Source organism: Podarcis bocagei, assembly GCF_964188305.1.
Source record: "Podarcis bocagei genome assembly, chromosome: 1".
Lineage (NCBI taxonomy): Eukaryota > Metazoa > Chordata > Lepidosauria > Squamata > Lacertidae > Podarcis > Podarcis bocagei.
The window spans coordinates 83,904,301-83,930,115 of record NC_138125.1 but is presented as its reverse complement, the minus strand read 5'-3'; the positions used below and the strand labels follow the sequence as shown (position 1 = coordinate 83,930,115).

The 25,815-nt window shown below is 42.5% G+C and overlaps 2 protein-coding genes across 2 annotated transcripts; both read left to right on the top strand.

Moving 5' to 3' along the window:
• Positions 1 to 1,594: 1,594 nt before the first annotated feature.
• On the top strand, positions 1,595 to 2,674 carry LOC308583075 (olfactory receptor 9G4-like; the record flags this gene model as incomplete). Its single annotated transcript, XM_081186747.1, has 1 exon — positions 1,595 to 2,674. The coding sequence occupies one exon, from the start codon at positions 1,595 to 1,597 to the stop codon at positions 2,543 to 2,545; it is 951 nt and encodes a 316-aa protein (XP_081042873.1). The 3' UTR covers positions 2,546 to 2,674.
• Positions 2,675 to 12,516: 9,842 nt separating this feature from the next.
• On the top strand, positions 12,517 to 25,307 carry LOC308590862 (membrane-spanning 4-domains subfamily A member 15-like). Its single transcript, XM_081201173.1, has 7 exons — positions 12,517 to 12,691; positions 15,647 to 15,819; positions 16,051 to 16,170; positions 17,220 to 17,276; positions 17,930 to 18,082; positions 21,923 to 22,042; positions 22,457 to 25,307. The coding sequence occupies exons 2-7, from the start codon at positions 15,649 to 15,651 to the stop codon at positions 22,463 to 22,465; spliced, it is 630 nt and encodes a 209-aa protein (XP_081057299.1). The 5' UTR covers positions 12,517 to 12,691; positions 15,647 to 15,648; the 3' UTR covers positions 22,466 to 25,307.
• Positions 25,308 to 25,815: the final 508 nt, after the last annotated feature.

The following is a 25,815-nucleotide window of genomic DNA, read 5'->3' as shown; positions in this document are numbered from 1 at the left end:
TAGAATTATTTGTTTACACATAGTTTTGTCAATTCCTTGCCTGAGTATGCTCTCTGGTGCTGAGTTGCAGTAATTCCTCTTGTGGCATTTCTTTTATAAACCATACTCTGGACAGTTACACCACAGTAAACTTTTTCGATTTAGCTCCCAGGAAAAACACTTTTGAAGAGTTTTACATTTTCTAATATAACCTTTCAACTGGAGGGTGGGTCGGAATATTCCACACTCAGTTATTTAGAGATAGCCAGTATTAAGAAGGGTTTGAAAGGCTGCAATACACTACTTAATCAGAGTTGGAGGTGAATTCCATTCTACTAATCTGACTTTGGCCAATACTCTGGTGTTTCCTGCAGTATATATTTTAAAAGGTAAAAAGATGAGGGATGTAATACAACAGAGGTGGACAACCTGCGGCCTTCCAGATGTTGCTGGACCACAATTCCCAGCATCACTGACCAGTACTAGCTGGGACTTTCTGACTGAGTTTCGGAGCTTTTTAAGGCAATTTTGGCACGATTTAAACCCCCACTGCCTGTTTTCCAAGACATTTGCCCTATTTCTGAAAAATAATCCAGGAGGCCATTTTCGGAGGCGAATTCCAGGACATGTCCTGAAAAATTAGGATGTATGCCAGCCCTAGACTGATGGGAGGCCACCAGGGTCTTCCAAACTCAATCATAGACTGTGGGATACTGATATAACTATAGACAAGGCCAAATTGCTGCAAATACCTTTTCCCCTTTTTGTCACTTGCAGGATTCCCTGTGACATCAACTCCATCATTCATCTTCATGATTCATATCTACAAAATGTGCCTTAAGAATTGATCAGGTGAGTGCAAGGAGTCTGCGTTCCAAATTGTATGTCTCCCCTTAGCGTATAATCTCAGTAGAAGGTGAGCAATTGCTTCACATGTTACTTTCCTCCATAACACATTGGTGAGTGCCTTCCCTATGTGTGTACCTGGAACAGAACAGAACAGAAGATGTTTGTGCTGCCTTCCACATATGAGAAGGCATCTTGCTTTTACCAGCATGGTTGTCAATAACCATGGCATAGCATAGTCAACTACATCAAATGTCCAGCAATGGACAAGTGATCCACCAAATGTAGCACACTAATGTGCAACCAGCCCATCACCTGCATTGCACATATCCTGCTACAGCTGTTATCAAGTTGTCAGTCATGCAACTTTGGTTTTGGCGACCAAAGTCAGCCTGCAAAGGCTCAAAATTACACCTCAGATTCATTGCCTCAGCAAAATGTCCTCTCAATTCACCTCAATTTCCCCAGCTATTCTCTGTATCCCACCACCAAAACTTCTAGTCCCACAATATTTGAGGCAGAAAGAGCATATCCATCTTTCACTGGTTAACTTTAGTAGTGGTTAATTTGTGAGGAGTTTCACATTGCCAGATGGAAAAAGGAAATATCTTCTTTTGCTATTGTAAAACAAAGGGAGAAATAACATATTACATTTTGTATGTCATTTTAATAAATCCATCCCTCCAAATCACAGGTGTGCTCTATATAATACCACTGAGGGGAATGACAGCATTTCTCTTCCTCTTCCCTACATCAACTGGTGAGATCCATGGTGATGATGGAAACTGAAGGCAACCACACGCATCTTACCAACTTCATCTTGATGGGTTTCACGACAGATCCACTCCTGAGGATCCTCTTCTTTGTTCTATTCCTGGTCTCGTACACTCTCACATTGACTGGAAACCTGGGTCTCATCACACTGATCTACCTAGATTCCCGCTTGCACACACCCATGTATTTCTTTGTAGGCAGCCTTTCCTTCTTGGATATCTGGTACTCCTCCGTCTACACTCCCCGGATCCTGTACGACTGTGTGTCTGAGTACAACGGCATGAGCCTGGCAGGCTGTGCAGCTCAGTTCTTCTTCTCAGCTGGCTTGGCCTACAGTGAATGTTTCCTGCTAGCTGCCATGGCCTATGACCGCTATGTGGCCATCTGCAAACCACTTCTCTATACCACTGCTATGCCTAAGAAGCTCTGCACCCAGTTGGTCATTGGCTCTTATGTAGCTGGCTTTGCTAATGCTATTGTACATACAGGAAACACTTTCCGGCTAAGCTTTTGTGGTAGCAACTATATCAACCACTACTTTTGTGATGCGCCACCACTTGTGAAGATGGCCTGTGATGATACCCGGGTCTATGAACTCATATTGGCTGCAGTCATAGGTTGCAATGTGCTGGCAACCACCGCCCTCATCCTGGGCTGCTACACAGGCATTGTGACAGCCATCATACGCATTCGCTCAGCTGCAGGGCGGCGCAAGGCCTTCTCCACTTGCTCCGCCCACCTACTCTCTGTCTCTCTCTACTATGGCTCCATCCTCCTCATGTATTCCCGACCAAGCTCACAACACACTCCAAATGGGGACAAGGCAAATGCTCTTTTCTACACCGTGGTCAACCCCCTGGTCAACCCCTTCATTTACAGCTTGCGCAACAAAGATGTGAAGGCAGCCTTCAAGAAAGTCCTTGGAAGATTCATAGCACCCAAATGAATGTCAGTGACATTGCTCAGCTTCCCACAAAGTACACAGAAGACCAGGGATGTGGAATCTGTGGCCCTCAAGATGTTGCTGGACCCCAGTTCTCATCCGCCCCACCCAGCATAGCCAATGCTCAGGGACGATGGGGGCTGTACTCCAGCAACATCTTAGTGGGTCACAGGCCATAACTTTGGATTAGAGAATGAAGAACCACTCTCTGGTATCCTTATTAATTTAAGAGACAGCAGAAACCAGCAGGAGACCAAACTGATAACTTTGTGGTGATGCTGTATGTTAGGCACCATCTAGTGCTCTACTTCTCAATACTTCCCTGCCCACCCTCCATGGATGGTTTGTCTCCTCCTGCCCTATTTCCTCATAGCCACATCCACAGTTTTGTAGCACCTGAGAAAGAGGGAGACAAAGCCATCATGGGACAGTAGAGACCTATTAGGCATTGGGAAAGGTGGACACTCATGGGCCATTTTCCAACTCGCTTGTCATGCCACCCATCCTTCAGCTATATGGCCCTTGGGCATCATCTTCTCTCTCTCCCTCCCTCCCCGTAAGTTGTACTGCCTTGAGCTGGGTCTCTGATAGGTATTTCCAGACTCTTTTTTTAATTTCCGCTGCCACCCCAGATACCAAGTATTTGAATGTTTTCCACCTCTAGCGTAGCCAGTCAAGCGAATGTGTGAATGAGACATCCATTTGTTGAAGCCAAATGAATAAAAGCTTTTATGATAATTCAGTATGGTTTCAGTTATGTACTTTCTCTTTTTTTTTAAATCATATTTATTAGAGTTTCCGATAATATAGAAATATAACAGAAAAGAAAAGATAGAAGAGATAGAAATATATTTAAAACCTTACTTTCGTTACCTTCTTTCTAGGACTCCCTCCTCCCCCTCCCGACTATATTCCCCTTTCATTAATTTGGTTCCACAAGCTCTCACTCCCAATTTAAAACTTAATATGTTTAACCCATTAACCAATTTAAATTATACAATCTTACCATCGCCCCTCATCTTTAACAGAAAAAGAAAAAAGATTTTCCCCCAAGATCTGCCCCAATTTCCTTCCACGAATTCCCTTTTTTTTAAACATGTCAAATCAAAATACCATGATATACAAAAGTTATATAAAGAAATAGAAGATAGAAAATATAAGAAGATTCAAAAAGTTGGTTACATAGCCTTTGGATTCCAAAACTCCCCCCTCCCTTCCCCGGTTTGAATTCCCCATGTCCATCAGTCTATATGTTATCAGCCTGGAGGTCTCAAGTCCGTGGCCAAATTTTTTCCCATTCCACCTTGCCGGTTTTCTTTTAATTTGTTTATTTTAATGATGTTTAACTTCAAAAATCCAGTCTAATAGAGGCCTTTAATTTCCTTGGTCTTTGTTGCTCCTCCCATTGTTCTTTCCGTGCCGTAGTTAGTCCTTTGTTCTTTTTATTCCTTACTTTCTCAGGTTTCTTGTCTTGTTCAGCTGCTAAAACGTTCTTATTCCGAGATCTGGTATCTCTACAGAGGTTTGTTGTTCAGGAACAGAAACTTACGTCCAGTCCCTTCCTTTCTTCAATAGAAAATTCTATTGTCTCCTTTTAATGTAAACACCTCTGTAGACAAAATACTATTTCAGTTTTGCAGCTTTCCCAGAAGATAAGTCCTGTGCAAATCCCAGAGTAATTTTCCACCGCTTGTAATGTCCCGAAACCCCTCTAGGGGGATTGTAGTAACTTTGTATCCTCTAATCCAAAAGTCAAATTGTTGTTCCTTATTTTCCGACAGTCTATATCCATATTATGTCAAATTGTAACAGAATTAGCCAGCAAAATCCTTGTAACAAAGTCCTCTTTATATTCTCCAGCTTTGACAGCTACTTTGACAGCTGTCAAAGTCTCCGTCTCTCTTCGCCAGGCTCTACGAATCGCCCCGGTTCCCAGGGGGGGTTGCATTTTCCCTCTCACCCTCCACTCTTCTCCTCCAGCACAATTCTTGTAATTTCCCATCGTGGAATTAATGATTTTTATCAGCAATAAACTTCTCTTTCGATCTTGGTTACCCAGTCCTTGTTTTAGAATGTTTACAATCAGGGGGGGACTGACTTCCTTTTTAGATCACCCCCGCTCGTGCCGAATCCGAAAAAAAATTCTTTTTTTCTCCTTTTGTACCCGGTTTCCCAATTACTCACGGGTTGTTGTTGATAGTCCGAATTTCCAATGGAAGAAGCCAGCGCTCTCCGTCGAATGGCATGCGGCTGCGCTCGGCAGGGGAAGCGGTAGACTCAAAGCACCACGCCACTCCCCGGCACCCGATCCGAAGCCTTTAAAAAGGCTCCTTCACGAGTCGGGAGGGCGCTAGCGGTGCCACAGTTATGTACTTTCTCATTGGTTACGTTAATTATACAGTGGTACCTCGGGTTACATACGCTTCAGGTTACATTTGCTTCAGGTTACGGACTCCGCTAACCCAAAAATAGTGCTTTAGGTCAAGAACTTTGCTTCAGGATGAGAACAGAAATCGTGCTCTGGCGGAGTGGCAGCAGCAGGAGGCCCCATTAGCTAAAGTGGTGCTTCGTTTAAGAACAGTTTCAGGTTGTACTTTCTCATTGGTTACTTTAATTCTATAGAAGAAAGACTAACAGCAATGTTGACCCTGCTCTATCAGACTATAACCCTGCCACCTTGTCTCTCCATAAACTACCTCCAACTCCTCCCTCCAAACTGTTTCTCCCCGGTGTTGAAATCACCTTTCAAAACTCCTGTCCAACTCAAGACCAAGATTCCAAGCTGTCCTTCTTCCACCCTATAACATCTACCCTAAATCATATAAAATGTCAGGAGAATATTCATGACTCTCCTTTAATATTCATTAATATCCACAGTCTCCTGCGTCACCCCAGGTTTAGCCTTCAAAGAACCCATGAGGAGAGTGGTGCAGAAGTTCTCTCTTCAAAGCCCAGGGAGACAGTGTGGATTTATTGATTAGGGCGTGACCTGCTAATTGGTTTACGATCCAACTTAGCTCTTTACAGCGGTCCGGCACGCTTCCACTCAGCTGCGCCTTCTGCTTCTTCCAGTCACGCCTAGCAGAGTAAAACACAGCGGCAGAGCTGTCACGTAGCTTCCGACAAATACACAGAGCACCAGATTGTCCATTTACAGCTCTTTATTGCATCATTTCTCAGAAAACTCCAGGACTTCTCGCAGCCATGACAAACTGCGTCCTTCTCCCTCAGAAACCGAGAGGAACAGACAGAAAAACTCCTCCCAGCTTCCAAAGCTGACGTCAGAATGTTGAGGCATCATGGGAACAACTTAACCTCTTAAGTTCCGACTCCCACAGACAGTGTCTGCTGTAGCTTCTTTCCGTCATGGAAAAGAGCCACACATGTTGTCTAAAGCTGGCATTTGGTGCTGCTTTTTCTACTACTGTAAAGAAAATAGCAAGTGGTGTCTTGGAATGAGTAGAGGGCACACCAGTCAGGAAACTAGACAGGAACTTTATTTGTCTCTCTTGAACCAGATCAGGAAGCTCCTGCCTCCACCTGGATTGAAAAATAGCTATCAATCTGTCACCTAGGACTCAGCTATACAGCGTGTTGTAAAGTGCAATATACAAGTGTGTTGTAAAGTGCAATATACAAATGTGACACTAGATGGTGACAGTGAGCTATAGCAAATTTGACATATTTTCCAAAACGTTTTCTAAAAATACATTTTCACAGCGTTTTTTATATGTGTGTAGATTCCACCTTAGTGGCTGAAAATAGATGGTGATACTTTCGACATAGCTAGGCCCTCCTTAGCTACTGCCATTATCATCTGGGGGACCCAAATCCTCTTGCCGCAGAATGTGGCTCCTACTTGGAGAGGAGAAATATATGAAACCTAGGAAGCTGCCTTCTACAAAACAGGCCACTGGTCCATCTAGCTCAGTCCATACTGACTGATATAGAGATGCCACACACGTTCTCCATTCTCATCTTGTTCATTAAAACATTTATTGTAATTACAGATGGGAAATGAGCATAGCAGAAATTCCAAGCCTAACCCAATGCTGCTGTGCGGCTTATAGCAGAACCAGTGAATTAATCCCAATCTATAACTGCAAAAGATTATCTGCAGTTCACAGCTAGTTAAGGAGAGCCTTTTGTCCCTGTTTGAATGAAGAGCTGTTCCATGTTGCAGACAAATTGGGATCATTCATTACTTCCCAGGGAGTGCGGGGGGGGGCAGTTTAGGAACTTCTTGCTCTTGAAACAACAGGGAACCAGCTGTCAATACAAGCAGAAAAACATTGCACTGCTCCTCCTCAGCTGACCACCTACGTTTGCTTGTCTCTTGGCTTGGGCATAGAATAATAGTACACTGAAGGGAAGGATATAAGTTTTCTAAATAGAATTGGGCCAGCAGCCAAAGCACATCGGTGTCTGTCGAAACCTCTGCCCACGGTGGGGAGGAAGATCGGGTGTGTGTGTTAGGGAACCAGTTGTCTGGGTTAGCAGCTGATGAGAGAGAGAAAAGGCTGAGGTGCTTAATAAGAGAGAGATCTATGGAATGGGGAGAGGTCCATGCTGGCAGGGGCAGACATAGAAAGCCCTTGGTAAATGAACCTCCAAGTCACCAGGTGTCTATCCTTCACCAGGGTCCATGTACACAGCAATTCCTGTATTTTAAAGGCTCAAACATGTTGTAGGGTGTGCGTCATCCACCTCAAAATCTGAATAAAATAAAATTTTGTTGTTATTGTTGTTGTTGTTAATATCCCTTCATCCAAAGATCCCAGGGCAGTGTACAACATTAAGAATATAACTTACTTGGCATGTATATTTATGGTATGAGAAGACGAAAGTGCATAAAGGGATTTTTAATCACTTGGTAAGACTATCAATTTATGGTGTATGGGGAAAATATAAAAACCTGTTAGAGCAGAAGACACCGTGGTGGCTTTCCCCATTGGACGCGATATCCTTGAAAAAGACTAAGGGAAAAAGTGAATGGGCAACCTATAAAGAGTTGCTCATGGAAGTAGAACAACAAATGAAATTGAAAAGCTTTGAGGTCATAAGACATTTAGTAACAGACTGGTTGCAATATCACCAATTAAATGATGTGTTTAAAATGGATAAGAAAAATGGATTTGGTTAAGAAATTTCAAGGTTTGAAAAAAAAATTATTGGAAAATAATATGAAGTTACTTTCTAAAATATGTAAATTGTTACTAGGGTGGCATACTAAGGATGACGAAGTTAAATCAGTAATGATACAATGGGCACAAGATATTGGGCACAATATCCAATTTTCATCTCGGGAAAAGTTATGGAGGGATGACTTAAAATTTACAGCATGCTGTGCGTTTAAGGAGAACTATATGAAAATGATATATCGGTGGTATTTAACACCTACAAAATTAGCTAAGATGTATAGAACTGCTTCAAATGTATGTTGGAAATGTAAGGAGAAGGAAGGCACATTCTACCACATGTGGTGGACATGCAATATGACAAAAGCATTCTGGGAAATGATATATAATGAGTTGGGGGGAAATGTTTAAAACAACATTTGTGGAAAAACCAGAGGATTTTTTACTAGGAATTTTAGGTGCGGAGATACCAAAGGAGCAGAGACGATTATTTCTATATGCAACAACAGCAGCAGCGCGGATACTACTGGCCCTGAAATGGAAAGAAGATAAAGTCCCAACCAGAGATGAATGGCTGGTGAAAACGATGGACTACGCCGAAATGGTGAAATTGAACGGGAAAATCAGAAACCAGGAAGAGAAGAACTTTAAAAAGGAATGGGAAAATTTTATATTGTACTTAAGAGAACACTGTAAACAACTAAAACCTTCGGTAGGATTCGAGTAACGTTTGTAATGTACAAAAAACTAAGGTAAAAATGTTTTAAATAAGAAAAATAGAGAAAGTTAGTGAAGCAGTGGGAAAAGTTTGAAAATGGAAACCATGGACGGGTGGAGGGGAGTCAAGGGATTCAGGGAATCCTAAATGATGGTGGTGTTTATTGTTTGAATTTAAATTTGCAATGTAAAACTCAATAAAAATATTTTTTAAAAAAAGAATATAACTTACTCAGCATAATAATACAAAGCATAATGATAACAGCTCCCCCCCCCCCCGCATTTAATAGGACATAGATAATTTAATGGCTGAAGGCTTGGGTAAAGAAAAATGTTTTCACCTGGTGCCTAATATATTTATGTATCAGCTTTAGCCTCTGCCTTACATTTATGCAAGCAAACTGCTTAGAGGGGTGTTTTCTACAGCATAGATTTTCTTGTTTATTTTGTCGATCAACAATCTTGTTAAATAAAATAAAGAAAAAGAAATCAGTACAAATGCTCAACAAACAGGTCATCTGAAGAAGCACTCAACGTGAACCTGAACAAATTTCATAGTTTGTTCAGTAACAAACTTTTCCCCCTGTCACTAAATACTGGGAAGAAGTAACCATCTTCTCCTTTCTTGTGGTTTCTTCTGTAAGTTTCACCATCTGAATTACAGCTAATGATTTCTAAGAAAAGAAGTGCAAAGGAAAGCAAGTGATTTGAAACCCTTCACTTCCACATGGGACAGTTTTGCAAGAATCAAGTCTGCAATGTGTACTCAGTAAACCAGCAGAGAGAACTGTTGCTTGGCAAGACAGCCCTCCTTTTTCCTTTTCCTGACACATGGATATATTTGGGGGGGGGGAGGCAATTGGCCATTTAAGTATTTTTATTTATTTACTTGATTTAGGGGGCCTTCCCTGGCTATGTCCATGTCCTGGCACCTGTATCCCAGTGCATAATGGATATTGGGGAAAAGGTTGTAGCAGAAAGAAGGCCACAAATCAAGGACAACCCATGAGAATTAGCAGCCACAAGAGGAACACAGTAACAGTGGATTTAAAGAACATTGCAAAGGATTCTGGGAAACACATTTAGCAAGTTCAACGGCTTGGGTCTTTTTCAGAATGAGGATCAGAAACTTGCTTATTGTTTCACTTCCCGTTTCTCTCCCTTCCAACTCCTTTTTGTACATTTCTTACGAAATCTCTGAATTTAACCCTGACTTCCCTCTTAATGACTATTCCTTTCCAACTCTCCTTTTCTGTTGCGCTATCTGCCATAATGATGTGGCTGCATGCAGGTGCCTGCACACCTATGCAAGCATGTGAGATAATAAGCCTAGGCATGTTTTACTCCCAAATAAGTCCTTACTTTCTCCTTTAGGGCTTACACCCTAATAAGTGTAGTTAGGATGTGCTTCCATTAAACAGATGAGTTATATTTCTTTTTAAACTTTAAGAATTATTGCTAGATTTTGCCTCTGGTAATGACACACATGACGTAACAGGCTGTATGTAACAGTATAACTTCTATTTCAAAAAACAATTCAACATATCATGCCACAATATGTAATTCCATAGACCAAATTATTATATGAGTGGAATATATTCTGAGAGATTAAAGCCCAGTGGATTGATCAGGAGATACAGTCTATTCAGTTCTTATATTAGCAATAACCACAATGTGAAATGCTTATTTCAATCTTGTAGTGTTCCACGTGTCGATGCTTTTGAGAATTCTAGCATTCCTTGTAAGTAGGTATCAGATGAAAAACTTGAAAGTATGGCACATGCAGAAAATAAGACAAGGATTCCAGGATAATTCCTTGTTTCGCCCAACTGGGCTTCATCAGCCGTGCATACCTTGGATTATATAAACGAACATAATGTAATGTAATTTTATATAAAACTAAGTAACATAACTTAAACATTAAACAATAAATTTACATACGATATTCTTGTGTACCAGAAACATGGAACATGGAACATAATGGATTCAGTCATCACAATAACTGATCAGAAGTTTATTTATATGAAGAGAGGCAATATTGACTCCAACTGTTCATAAAAAATGAGCATGTGCACATATCATAGAATCATAGAATTGTCCCTTGGAAGATGCTCACAAGGGTATTCTCGCCCAACCCCCTACAATGCAGGAATCTTTTGCCAAACGTGGGGCTTGAACCCACAACCCTGAAATTAAGAGTCTCATGCTCTACCCCCTAAGCTGTAAACATGTGTCTTATTTTGTCCTCTTCTTTGGTGATCTTTAAGTGGCTGTCCTATCCTCCACTTGAGCCCTTAAGTAGCATTGAATCAAGAAAAGGAAGCGACCTTTTATCATATGTGGTGGGAATGTAGAGAGATTAAAAATTGGGAATTGATATATAATGAATTGAAGAAAATGTTTAAAATGACATTTGTAAAAAAAACCCAGAAGCATTTCTGTTAGGGATTGCAGGACAAGACCTGCCAAGAAAAACAAAGAATTTATTCATGTATGCTACAACAGCGGCAAGAGTATTGATAGCACAAGGATGGAAGAATGAGGAAATCCTGACAAAGGAACAACGGTAAGAGAAACTGATGAGCTATGCAGGATTGGCTAAACTGGCATACAAACTGCAAGATAAGGACAACTGTGACTTTAAAGAAGAATGGGAAATTTTTACAAATTACTTAAAAAGACAACAAAATGAACTGCACTCCTTGGCAGGTTTTGAATAAACATACACAAATTTATTGATCGATAATATGGTAGATAGATAATATAAAGATCTATACAATTCTATAATATACAGAGAATAACGTGTTGAGAAATCAGAGAGAGGAGCTGAGGGAAGTCTCGGGGGGAGGGAGGGTATATTGGGGAGGGGGGAAATAATGAATATGATATGTTTTTGACATTTTGTTATGTTGAAATTGCAAATAAAAACTTTAATGAAAAAAGTAGCATTGAATCATTCGCCATTTTTGCTGTGCTTTCTCGCTCCCCACTCTTCATTTTTGCCTTCCTCTGAATTTCTAGGAAATCTCTTTCCTTTTTCCATAGTTTGAGCAATTATTACATGAGGCAATCCCCTCAAGTTCTTCATCACACCATACATTTAAAGCACCACGATACCACTCCTATTCCCCTCAGAGAACCACAATTCCAAGAGTTCCTGGTGAACAGGGATTGACTGTTAAACCACTCTGGAAGCTTGAGGCACACGCCTATGACGTAAAGTTGCCTCTGAGTATATTAGGATGACAGGTGTCTGAAGTCTCATGGGCTCTGTGGCTGCATGCACACGATACATTGAAAGCACATGACTTCCCCCAAAATAATTTGGGGAACTGTAGTTGAACTAGGAGTTGTAACTGTGAGAGGTAAACCACCATTCCCAGGATACTTTGCATGGGGATCAGGTGCTTTAAATATACATTGTGTACACAGTGTGCCCAGCCACCCTTTAAGCAAAGTAAAAGAAAGAAAGAAAGAAAGAAAGAAAGAAAGAAAGAAAGAAAGAAAGAAAGAAAGAATTTTAAAGGGAGGGATTAGACAAGAAATCCAGCACCCTGTTCCAAAGACTCTGGGCCACATCCTAACAATTCCCAGGGCTGCAGCCTTACGAATTATATCAATTTTTGTAAACAATTTTGTTCTTGAGTAACAGCTCAGAGTGAGTGAACCAAATGCCTCTAGTTCAACTTTCCAGCCTATTTAGGAACTCCTTAGAGAAGCCCCTCTCAGCCTCAGCAACCACACAGCTCATCTGCAACTTGAGGATAATACTTACCCGACCTTGCAGGGCTGCTGCTGCAACAATGACTTTAATAATGCATGAAAAGCATTTTGAACGCCCTAAAAACAACGTTTGCGCACCTTTATCGATGCTAATAACGTTGCCTACCGGTAAGGTTGCGTCCCTCTCTTTTCCCTCACTCTATCCCTCTCCAAGCCCCCGATTTTGACAAAGCTATAATTGTAACGGTTCTGGCAGGTAGGCAAGAATGTGTTTACTGCACAAGAAGAACTCCGGGAGCAGAAAGGCAGCTCACGAACGCCAACTATCAGCTCCATTCTGCCCCCTGCTGGATCCTGGCCATTCGTTTCCAGGGAGAGAAAGGCAGGCGAAAGCTAAGCTCTAGGAGGCTCCCTCGCGACCATTTGCACGGGAGACACCAAGAGAGAAGCAGAGGCGGTAAACATTATCCAGACACGGATCCTGGCTTCCACTGACTGACGCGCCTTCCAAAAGGGCGAGACCAACCTTTGCAAACCCCTCATTTTGCAGGCGAGCACGGCTTCATCGCAGGTGAGCTTGTCCCTCCTGTTTGCATTCCCTGCTCCAACATGAGCGTGCTTTTTGGGGGGGTTGGGGGAGGAAAGAGTGGCAGGTGGGGGGTAAATCTGCAGCTTAGTGGAAACCCCAAGGCAGGAGGGAAGTGTGTGCATCAGATACAGTTGAGGAAACGTCCCCCGCCCTAAAAAGAAGAAAACTCACAGGAGAATTTGACAGCTCATGAGAGAATCAATTCACGTCTTTGATCATCGTTGCCTTTAAAAAAAAAAAAATAGACTGCTCCACATTTGCTTCCGAAGCAGCCAAGGGGGTTGCGGCAGCTTAAAGACAAGTAACAAATGTATTCTGGCAGAAGCTTTCGTGGGCTAGAGTCCATTCATCGGAATCGTGAAGTGTTCTCCGTAGTACATGGGGGAAGAGCATAACAGTGAGGTCACAGAGAAATACAAGACTGGCAGTCCAAACAGGGATAAGTACTGTACGTAGTTAACCGTGGCCATTCACAAAACAGTTTTTGATGGTAATGCATTATCTCGACATGGACAAACTAATGAATCACAGGCCGTTGTTTTAATGGGGGGGGGGGGTATTAAACAGCATTAAACCTCTTAATGACCTGTTGCCTCCCTCTGCAATTCCTTTGTTCAAGGATGAACACTTTAAAATCAGTTACAAAGTGGTTGAAATGCCCACCCCCAGTTTTAACCCCAGGTTTTTTATTGCCGTTACTGATGTCAGAATTGTGCGTTCTTTTGCTTGGAGACTGACTTGTTTGTCTTATGTAGAATGCAGAAGGGTGTTTGCTTCTGTGCTGACTCTCTGCTTGCTTTTGTCCAGTTTCGTAACAGTCCCCTTGTCAAATCACCCTCCTTTTATGCCATGTCTTAGTCACCTCATATATAATTTGGAGCACGGGTCTTGGACAGGTGGGTTGTTGTCATAACCCATTTCTGGGTTGCACCCCAGTCTGAGGAGGTCTGCGCCAGAGAGATCAATGCCTTTTTTAAAAATGTTGTTTAAAACACAGAGGAAGAAGGAGAGAGTAGAAGAGCGACTCAAGAGTGTCAGCATTTTGTACCAGAATTTTAGCTTTGCGCATTTAGGCTGTGTACGCATTACCAGCTTAAAACACAAGTACATCTTTCTTTAGGTTCCCAACCCCACCCCACCCCAATTCTGATCTATGCAGGTTTGAGGGGAAATGCATCAAAATGTAAATATTTCATTTTTAAAAAGGCAAGATAGGTGTGGACTTTGGTTAATGTTGTGTGCCTGTCACTTCCCAAATCAGCAGGGGTGGTATATACTGGATGCAGTGTGCACACAGTCTTAAAGTTCTCTGTAGACCTGCACATTTTGATTTCATCGCCATAGGTGAAAAGGTAACAGACTTTTTAAAACAAGTGAAAGCTGGATATTCAGGCTATATTCAGTCGGAATATCCAACAAGAAGCCGGGTGTGCGCTTCTGACCCCCATCCCCACCCTGGCCACTCTTGCTTGGTTGCCCTGATGAATGACCTTGGGGAGAGAGGCAGGGAGTGTGACCCTGTTCTTCTCACCACATTTCTCAGCTGCTTTTTGATACCATAGCTGCAATATTGGTGTTGCATACATATCACTGAAGGCAGCTGGTGTGCAAATGTTTCATGCATGCACATTACTGTGGAAATTGCCCTTACGAAGAAGGCTTTTGTGGCAGCAACAATGGCAGGAAGAAATATATAAATTGGTCCCCTTAAGATGTCACAGGGGTCTGCTTGCTAAATCAGCATTATTTCTTTAATGCCACTCATGCAATTGCTAACGTGTGCGAATTGCTCCTCTGTTGGCTAGAGCTAGGCCCTTGGTGTGATAATGCTGCTCTTTTGCTTTTTCCTAACTTGTTGTTTTACAATATGTTACCATCCTCTCTGGAACCCAAGGGTGTTCCTGCTAGGACTGCAACATTAGAACAAATTGAGCAATCCCATGTAGAATATGAGGCAATAGGGAGGAATTAGTTATCATGAGAGTTTTTGACCACAGTGACAAGCCCATCGTGGTTTTTGGTGAAACCAGAGAATGTTCTTAGGGTTAGCAGGGTGAGAGGGCACCAGTCATCCCTTGCGGCCCATATTTGGCCAGAGAAGGGGCTTCCAAGTATACTGGCAGGAGGTCTTCCTTTGAAGGATGTCCTTTCATGGACAACAGTGTCCAAAGCTGGCAAGTGAGAGTAAAACTGGAGTCTATTCAGCCTCTGTTAAAATGCTGAGCAGGCCCCAAAGAAGGAACTGTTCTTGCTGCCACAGGTGAGAATGGAGGCTTCTTGGGTTTTTAGCATATTTTGGAGAGGAGACGACATAAGAAACTCGTCACAATTCTTGTATATTAAATGATGCTCTCCAGTGGAGCCATATAGTTCAGGGCTGCCAACCAGCAGCCTTAATCGGTTTGAGAGTTTGCAGGTATTACTGAACAGAGCCGGGAAGATAACACCTCCTTTTAGGTAAAGAGACGCCATCCACTCGTGAGTGCTACCAGTGCGTCCTGCAACAAAATGCAGAGTGCTCCTAGTCAAGGTGCCAGCTGCATCCTTTTTCAGGATGCTGCATTCTGTCTCACCTGCCGACAGCCAGGTAACATTCTGCGTCCACTGTGTCTGCTTTCGCTGGTCATTTGGGGGGCATGGGGGAGCAAGGGGTCCTTACTAGAGTTTTTTGTGCTTCTGCAAACCTCGAGGTCCCCTTAAGCCTCCCGCTTTTGTGCGAATGGTACCATCTAGGCCACATAAGTATAGGAACTTGGAGGATGAGTTGCCTAATATGTATGGAACATAGCTCCCACTGCAGACTGGTGGTGCCAGCAGAGAAGGGGCGTGGTGCCATTCTGTAGAGAGCATACATGTGCATGTCATGAGCAGCCTCTGGTTCCACCTTGTTCTGCTCATCCCCTGCTTACTAAGTCCATTATCCTCTCTTTTGTCCAGAAATGTCCACCACTGTGACAGAATGCGGAAACGTGAGGATCATCTCAAAAGTCGTTCAGCCAGGCCAGCAGGAAGCAGGCACAGCAAATACGTCAGGAACTACTGTCACTGTATCGCACGGTGCATCAACCTATAGCAAAAATACCAAGAATATGCTTCCCAAGGCCCTTGGGGTAAGGCCCTATAGGCTTGTCAAACTAGGCCCAAATCCTGGAGGGACCCAATGTTCTGTCTCTATAAGGTAGCTTTCTATGTTCCTCATAGTGATGAGGGAGGTGATTAGAAACAGAACAATTTGTAGGTAACGCTAACATGTGGAGGAGGAGAGTGGTGGTGAAGCTGGCAAGGGTTATAGCACTTGTCCACGATTACTGATCCACAATACCATTGTTCTTCCCCTCCAGACTGTGCAGATCGTCATGGGGGCTATAGAGATATGTTTTGGAGTTGCCCTGACAGCAGCACAAGAAGATTCAAAGACTCTGACTGTGAAGAGTGGGCTCTACTTCTGGTTTGGGATCTTGGTAAGCAGACTTTGGCTGAGAGGCTTCTGAGGAGGCCTCTCTTATTTTAGACACAGAGGCCTAGAGCCACAAAGAGGCTGAATCCTAAACCAAGGTAACCATTTCCCATTGGGGTATCCATGTTGGTGTGTTGTAGCAAAAACAAAAATGAATCGTGCATCACCTTAAAAGGCTAACAGAAATATTATGGCAGAAGCTTTTGTGGATTACAATGCACAAAAGCTTCTGCCATAATAAATTGTTGGTGCTTGAGGTGTACCAAGACATGAGGTACTCAACACCCCTGCCTGTGGCCTTATCGTCTTCCAAAGCAACTACTCTATTCCCAACTTAAGAATGGAAAGTGGACAATAAAAGAGGTTTAAAGACGCTCTCAAGGCAAATCTTTAAAAATGTAGTATAAGCACTGATAACTGGGAAACACAGGCCTGCAAGCACTCCAATTGGAGAACAGCCTTTACCAAAGGTGTTGTGGACTTTGAAGACGCATGAACTCGGGATGAAAAGGAGAAATGGGCTAAGAGGAAGGCATGTTTGGCAAACCCTCACTGTGATCAAATCCCACCTGGAAACCTATGTCCCCACTGTGGAAGGACATGTGGATCCAGAATTGGCCTCTACACGGACTCACTGTTAAGACCGTTTTTATGGAAAACAATCTTACTCAGCCACGAGTGATCGCCAAAGAAGAAAACTCAACACCTCTGCCTGTGGTCTGCCCAAGTGTTTGTTCTGCTGCAAATCTATTTGGGGAGATGCCATTCTGTCTAATAGGTACTTGCATCTTCTTCCCAAACAACAGTGTTTGTTTAGTACTCAAGCTTAAGACTCTTTACAGAGGTATCTTTTGAGTTGGTTCACATGTTACTAACCTCAGTTGGTAATGTAAAAAAGCCTCTGGTTGGCGTGAGCTTAGGAGGTGGTGGGGTTAGAGAAGGTTTTGGCCTTTCTGACCAATGCAACCTGACTTGAGAGTCTCTGTGCTCTAGTTTCTGTATGGAATGAGACTCAGCCTGGTGATTGTTCTTGGTTTTTCCTTCCCTGTGTAGCTCCTGATCTCTGGATCATTGTTGGTAGAAATGGAGAAAAGAGATCTTCAATGGCTGGTAAATATTCTCCCAGGTATCTTTTTCAAAAAATTGACATGATAAAGGTATGTCTAAAGTTGTTGCCAATACGTCTTCAGGGTTATTTGCTGGGCAAACAGATCCTTGGTTTGTTCTGGCCAAGGTCTTAAGAAGACAAAGCTCAAATAAAGATAATTGTTGTAATGGCGGCAAGGTGAAGTTGCTGAGAGGTGGTCAGGTTATTTTCGTAGGATATGTGAGTCAGTTTAACAATTCTCTAATACAATCATAATGTCTGTGTTGTGAGAAAGTCCAAATTTGGGACATTCACTGCAATCTTTCACAGGCAATCTGCCTAGCACAGGGTGAGGAAAGTGTAGTCCCCCAAATGTTCTTGGACTACAGCTCCCAACATCCCTGGCCATTGGCCATTTGGGCTGGGGCTGATGGGAATAGCAGCATCTGGAGGGCCACAGCTTCTCCATCTGTGGCCTTAAAAAAAACTTGTGAATATTGGCAATCAGGAAAGCAAACTTCTAGAGCACAGGGATCGCTCAGGAATGTATATGTAGGGCTCCAAAGAAATCAAGGCTGTAAATTCTGAGACCAACTACAGGTGATTACTTTCAGAGACATGGAAGTGATGTAATAGAGCAACTCTTTATTTATTTTATTTCAATGTACTGATATAGGTGAAAGCTAGCTCCGCTGCCAACTTGCTAGTTTGTGTTGCTGCATTGGTTGCTGTAATCCTCCATAGTATTGAGATTGCACAAACCCATCAACAAGGAGACTTGTGTGACGATTCTGATATGCATTATGGTTATTGCTTCAATTCTATTCCGGTAAGTTTTCCCCCATCTCTTCGTGTGCATGTAGTAGCAGTCCATAATTTGCTAAAAGTGATCTGATTCAGCAAAGGCTTCAGGCATCTAGAGACTCTTCAGAACTGTTCTGTGCCTAAATGAAATAATTCTGCCTTTGTGTTGTTGTTTAGTTGTTTAGTCGTGTCCGACTCTTCGTGACCCCATGGACCAGAGCATGCCAGGCACTCCTGTCTTCCACTGCCTCTCGCAGTTTGGTCAAAAATTCTGCCTTACCGTTGGCTTATAGGAAGCCAAAAATAGCTAATTCACAAGTGAGAGGCTCTACTAACCCTCATAAGACTTTGTCAGTGACCAGCAAGGAGCATAAAGACATGGTGTCTCCCAGTGGATCAAAATTCATTTTGTATAAAATTTATTTTTTGGTGTGATATTTTAGCACACTATGGAGACATATTGCACCTGTCTGTGGATTAGTTGCAAAGAACAGCTGGCTCAATCACCTTTTCAATTTCAAACAAACAAAATTAAAGAAGTATCCAAATGAGGCAATGAAATTATTATTATTATTATTATTATTATTATTATTATTATTATTATTATTATTATTACCCATCTGACTGGGTTTCCCCAGCTACTCTGGGCAGCTCGCAACAGATTAAAAACAGAATGAAACATCAAACATTAAAAACTTTCCTAAACAGGGCTGCTGTCAGATGTCTTCTAAAAGTCAGATAGTTGTTTATTTCCTTGACATCTGATGGGAGGGTGTTCCCCAGGGCGGGCATCACTTCTGAGAAGGCCCTCTGCCTGGTTCCCTGTAACCTCACTTCTCGCAGTGAGGGAACCGCCTGAAGGCCCTCGGCGCTGGACTTCAGTGTCCAGGCTGAACAACGGGGGTGGAGATGCTCCTTCAGGTATACTGGGCCAAGGTTAGTGGCAAGCTTGGAAAGAATGTTCTTTAGTCGTTTAGTCGTGTCCGACTCTTCGTGACCCCATGGACCAGAGCATACCAGGCACTCCTGTCTTCCACTGCCTCCCGCAGTTTGGTCAGACTCATGTTTGTAGCTTCGAGAACACTGTCTAACCATCTCGTCCTCTGTCGTCCCCTTCTTCTTGTGCCCTCAACCTTTCCCAACATCAGGGTCTTTTCCAGGGAATCTTCTCATAAGGTGGCCAAAGTATTGGAGCCTCAGCTTCACGATCTGTCCTTCCAGTGAGCACTCAGGGCTGATTTCCTTAAGAATGGATAGGTTTGATCTTCTTGCAGTCCATGGGACTCTCAAGAGTCTCCTCCAGCACCAGAATTCAAAAGCATCAATTCTTCGGCGATCAGCCTTCTTGATGGTCCAGCTCTCACTTCCATACATCACTACTGGGAAAACCATGGCTTTAACTATACGGACCTTTGTTGGTAAGGTGATGTCTCTGCTTCTTAAGATGCTGTCTAGGTTTGCATCGCCTTTCTCCCAAGGAGCAGGCGTCTTTTAATTTCATGACTGCTGTCACCATCTGCAGTGATCATGGAGCCCAAGAAAGTAAAATCTCTCACTGCCTCCATTTCTTCCCCTTCTATTTGCCATGAGGTGATGGGACCAGTGGCCATGATCTTCGGGGGTTTTTTATGTTGAGCTTCAGACCATATTTTGTGCTCTCCTCTTTCACCCTCATTTAAAGGTTCTTTAATTCCTCCTCACTTTCTGCCATCAAGGTTGTGTCATCTGCATATCTGAGGTTGTTGATATTTCATCCGGCGATCTTAATTCCAGCTTGGGATTCATCCAGCCCAGCCTTTCGCATGATGAATTCTGCATATAAGTTAAATAAGCAGGGAGACAATATACAGCCTTGCCGTACTCCTTTCCCAATTTTGAACCAATCAGTTGTTCCATATCCAGTTCTAACTGAAGCTTCTTGTCCCACATAGATTTCTCAGGAGACAGATGAGGTGATCAGGCACTCCCATTTCTTTAAGAACTTGCCATAGTTTGCTGTGGTCGACACAGTCAAAGGCTTTTGCATAGCTAATGAAGCAGAAGTAGATGTCTTTCTGGAACTCTCTAGCTTTCTCTATAATCCAGCACATGTTTGCAATTTGGTCTCTGGTTCCTCTGCCCCTTCTAAATCCAGCTTGCACTTCTGGGAGTTCTTGGTCCACATATTGCTTGAGCCTTCCTTGTAGAATTTTAAGCATAACCTTGCTAGTGTGTGAAATGAGTGCAATTGTGCGGTAGTTGGAGCATTCTTTGGCACTGCCCTTCTTTGGGATTGGGATGTAGACTGATCTTCTCCAATCCTCTGGCCACTGCTAAGTTTTCCAAATTTGCTGGCATATTGAGTGTAGCACCTTAACAGCATCATCTTTTAAAATTTAGTTCAGCTGGAATATCATCACTTCCACTGGCCTTCTTATTTGCAGTGCTTTCTAAGGCCCATTTGACCTCACTCTCCAGGATGTCTGGCTCCAGGATGTCTCACTCTCCAGGATGTCTTGGAAAGAATAGTGGTGGTGTTTTATTGAGCTACTTAGTGTGGGGTTGGCCTTGAAGAAATGTCACTTGGTGCAAAACGATGCTGCCACACTTCTAATTGGGACTTGCTGTATCAAGTGTATTATTCCAGCTGCATTGTTACCAAGTCAGGGTGGTGGTGCTAGCCTGGGTCCGGGATGCCTGAAGGATCACTTCATCCCACAGCTGCCTGCCCGTGTACACTCAAGTCTGCCCCTGAGGTCCATGTCCTTCCTGCCTTTCAGAGCCTTTTCAGTTATAGCATTGCTGCTTTGGGGTGACCTTTCAAAAGGGGGCTGTCTCGTGCCTGCCTTTCAACTGGAGATCAAAATCTGATGTTTTGAATGAGCTGTCAGGCTAGAATGGTGTTAACTGGATATGCTTTCGTTTTGATGTAGTTGTGCCATTTTCTTGATGCAAATATATAGATTAAAAGTTATTTTGCATTGTCTTAACATACTACATCTCTGTGGGTCCTGGTGGATCAAAAGCATGGAGTATCAGTACTGAAAATAAATAAAAGCGAGCTTGTTACCATTCCAGTAGGCACAGAAATAGGAAACATTCTCAAAGGGAAAACGCACTAGCCTACATAAAATGTAGTTGAGGGAAATAATGGATTGATACCTGGCGGTTATAGTTCCTTAAATTGTATAATGTGTGTACAGGTCTCTTGCTATAAAAAATACATAATGTACATGGTTCTTTGGATTTTAAGATTTATTCCTCCCATGTTTTCCTGCCAAGGGTCCAGTTATTAAATCCTGCTTATGTGATTGGACCCCAAATATCTGTTTTTTTCTGGAGAAAGGGTAGAAGATGGGGGAGGGGGAGCTCCTTTGCAATCTTCCTAATTCTCAGGAATGAAGTTAAGGTTCTTTAGGGATATTCCTAAATTATCCCTTCCAACAAGGTCTAGAACAAACATTTAATGGAAAGTAATGGAAAACAGTGTGCACACGACACTAGATGCTATCCATTATCTATCCTGTCCTTTCTTATGATGCACTTTGTATGCACTTTTCACTTCAAACCAGCTTCAATTGATAAAAAAGGACAACCTGGCTGTGTTTTAAACTGGTCATGTGTACACAGCCTAAGTCAACCTTTCAACCATTAGGCTTCAGCACGGAGACCCTCTTTAGATTTGTTCACCTCCCTGTCCCTGGAGAATTTCGTGTATCTTCTTCAGAATCTTTCAAATCGGTGTCAATGAAAGAGACATCACAGGACTCAGCTGCTTTGGAAGGTTAACTCTTGCATTTCCAAGCGATGGGTTTTTGGTTGTGTTTTCAATTCTGGAGCTGTGTAAATAGCAACCCGTGCAACTGTTTATTGCCTTTTCCCACAGACGCTGATATATGGTCTGAACGCGGTGTTTATCATCTTTTCACTTCTTGAACTGTCCGTAGCTGTCGCTGCCCTGGTAGTTGGATACAGATCTGCACAACAACGACTCTATCGGCAGATGGTGAGGCTGAGTCCCTGCCTTTTTCTGTCACAGGTTTGCTGTGGCTGGGACAAACCCAGCCCTAAATCAACACTGTTCCTCACTCAGCTATGTGGAAAGAAAATCATAAGCTTGGTAGTAGCCTGCAAATTTCAAATGTGTTCTCTCCCCCCTCCCTGACATGGCTTTGAGTTATGCCCTTTTCCCATCAAAAATTGAACAGAATCTGATCTCAATGAAATAATTTCAATTTTTTGTGATCCTCACTTTCCCTCTTTGCAGGGATTTCAGTGGTACCTGGCTCTCCCCTGAAAGGGCTGGCTCCTACATTTCTCTTAGAATAATGGAAGGAGGCAAAAGTTGTGTCTGGGTAGAGGATGGGTAAAGCTTGCAGAGAACCATTACCAACTTTGCTCTTCTTGTTGTTTTTTCCAGGCATCGTGATAAGGCTTCTCTTGGCACTTCTTGGCACACCATTTGCAGCAAATATAGAGGTCTCTCTTGCTTAGAGCTACACAGCTGTGAACTTCTTGCAGATACTTCACCTTTTCCAAGATGGACTGCAGGAATCCTGCTAATCTCTTGCCTGGCTTTCTTTAGAAAGAGAAAACAAACTATAAACTTGCCTGTGACCCTCCTCTATGGGTCCTGCCACATAAGCTGAAAAGAAGGTTTTCCAAATCCAATACTTCTCTTCACTTTTGTGCATTATCAAGAAAGGGAAATCTCTGTACCTTTTAAAAAGTTTACATTTTGGGCCTTTCCTGTGTGTTCCTGGAAGACAACAGTCTGATCTCTAAATTCTCCTGGGTTTGGTGAGGAGAGAGAGCCCAAACAGATTGTTTGTGCTTATTCCAGCATGAAATTTAGGTTTGTGGTAATGAAATGGACACTGTGGTGATGATGAGACCCATATAAGCACACACTATATTGGAAGGGAAAGTGCTTTGAATTTTTCGAGAAAATATCTAGCTCTTTGAGCTGGTTAGAAAACTGCTTGTGGATCTTCCTGCAGGGAAAACTGATGTGGGTTTTTAATGAATGCACAACACATATTCTTCCACAGGAACAGTTCACATTAAATCAAGCATTCTCACACTGGAAAACATTTCATCAGCATCTCAGCCTGTCTCCAACCAGAGAAGAAAGATAGATTAAGTCTTCGCCCACATACCAAATGCTATATCCCTTTCATTCTTCAGGTTGCCCTGGTACCCTAATGCAGCAATCTTGTACACACCTGGGAGTACATCTCACTGAACCCAATTGATCTTACCTCTAAGTAGACATGCATACAATTGCACTGTAATGCTGCAATCTTATGGATGCTTAATCTCGGAATAAATACCAGTGAAGAATGTGACTTCTTTCTGAGTGTATAGAATCAGGGGCAGTTAAGGGAAGAAGAACACAATGTTCTCTTTTACCTCTCCAGACCACAATCAGACTTTCCGATGGGCTTCTGAGCCACAGCATGCAAATGGCTCAGTCGCTGGCATCTCCAGACAGAAACTACTGTCTGAAACCTTGAAAATCTGCTCTCAGTCACTTTAGACAATAATGAGCTAGAAAGGTCAACATTCTGACTGGTATGAAAAGCTTCCAATCTTCCTACATGTTGGTTCCCCTTGGTTCCCATAGCGATGTTTCGTAGACAGCTGAAAATCTGCATGAGAAAATTCACTAGAGGTAAGATTATGATAGCTCACCTCTACTGTAACTGGGAGGCAGTTACTTCATGAAAGTACTCAATAGATTATGAAGGAGATGCTCTTAAAAAAAGTTATGCAGAAACCTCATCTGGAGACTTAAAGGCTGATATTTGAAAGAGAGAGAAATCTGCTTAAATTTGTTTACTTTTGTTACACTATAAAAAGGGATGGGATCAAAGAGTAGTAAGATACACTGATAATGTGTTGCATTTGTAACAACTGAGATGTTGACCAAAGTGGTAAGACAGTGTGACAGATTCCGTATTCATAGCATGCAAACAAGTTTGTCAAAGCTTGTCCACATTGTGATATCATACAGTATTATTTCCAGAGGCAGAAAAAAAATGTTTAAATCTTTGTGGGGCAGTTTGGGCAATCAGCAGAATGAAGTCAAAAGGGCTGTTTCCGGGGGACAAGGTTGAATAGTTCTTCCTAAGGTGCTAGTTTTGTAGTTGCAAGGAATTGTTCAGCTTGGGGAGCATTCGAGAATGCCAGTGCGATCACCACTCTACATCCTAAAAGCATACCTACCAGGTAGGGAACATGTAGCGCTGTGGTCTAAACCACTGAGCCCCTTCGGGTTGCTGATTGGAAGGTTGGCGGTTCAAATCCCCGCAACAGGGTGAGCTCTTGTTGCTCTGTCCCAGCTCCTGCCCACCTAGCAGTTCAAAAGCACACCAGTGCAAGTAAATAAATAGGTACTGCTATGACGGGAAGGTATACGGTGTTGCCATGCGCTCTGGCTTCCGTCATAGCAGCGGTTTAGTCGTGCTGGCCACATGACGTGGAAAGCTGTCTATAAACAAACGCTGGCTCCCTTGGCCTGAAAGCAAGATTAGCGCCACACCCTATAGTCACCTTTGACTGGACTTAGCCATCCAGGGGTCCTTTACCTTTTTTTACCTACCAGGATAGGCTTTATAACTTGATTTCTCAGTGAATTGACTGTGCTGGGTGTAGGCAGGCCATCCTCTCAGACTTATTACTGTTATAGAAAAAAGAGCCCAGAGTCCATATAATGACTGTGCACACTTTAGGAGACATCATCATTATTATTATTTATTGGATTTATATACTGCCCTATAACTGGAGATCTCAGGGCAGTTCACAGAACAAAATCAAAATGAAAAACCACAAAACATATGATCAAAATAAAAACAGCCCATGCGTTAGTTTTTCTATTGTTATCATTTTTTTATAGCAGTGAAACTGAAGAGCAAGCACTTGTTTTAACAGAAAATACCAATAAAAGAGAGCCTTTCGATTTATAACCAAGTATATAAAGATGAATTGTTGCATCCATTTAAAGTATGTATGGAAATAAGCTCCTGTCTTAAACTACTGCACACATATATTTTTGGGATAAATATATTGCTGGCATTGTGTGTTTATCAGAATCTTTTTGTGCCTAGTCCAAATCAACTTTCTAGTTTTTATATAGTATCTCAGGTCTGATTATTGAATTGAATGTTGTTATACATCACCTGGCATGTGCCTTCTGCATTCAGACTAAAATATATTCATCATTTGGTGTGTGAAGTGGTTTGTTAATAAATTTCAATGCTTCCCCGTGATTTGTTCTTTTATGGATGCTCGTGTGCAGGTTCTGCTACTTCCTTCTGTGGTGTTGAGATCTAGAAATGAAATGTTTATGATTAAAATTAGTGCTGCTGAGAGCTACAGTGAAAACTTTAGCTTACAGTCTCCACTCCTTTTTATCCTAAAGTAAAACAACTTGTAGATTGCAGCCAAATTTCCTTTTAATAAATAAATCACAAGAGTCCCTTTAAGACAGTAAGCATACAAGGGTTATCTAGTCCAACTCCTGCAATGCACTGGCGGGTGTGTGAGTGTGTGCCAGTCATCAAGGGCTATTTTATTTTTAAAATCTTTTTATTGATTTATTTATTTAATTTTTCGATCATTTCAATGCGTTGCAAGAAGGTCAACTTCCAGCCCTTTTGAGTTCCATGCATTTCCGATGCTGTTGCCCCGCATGTGAAGAATCACACCAAATACAACCGGAAACCGGAACTGTTGTTACGGAACGGGTAAGACCGCATCTCTTCGCAGCCGAAGTAC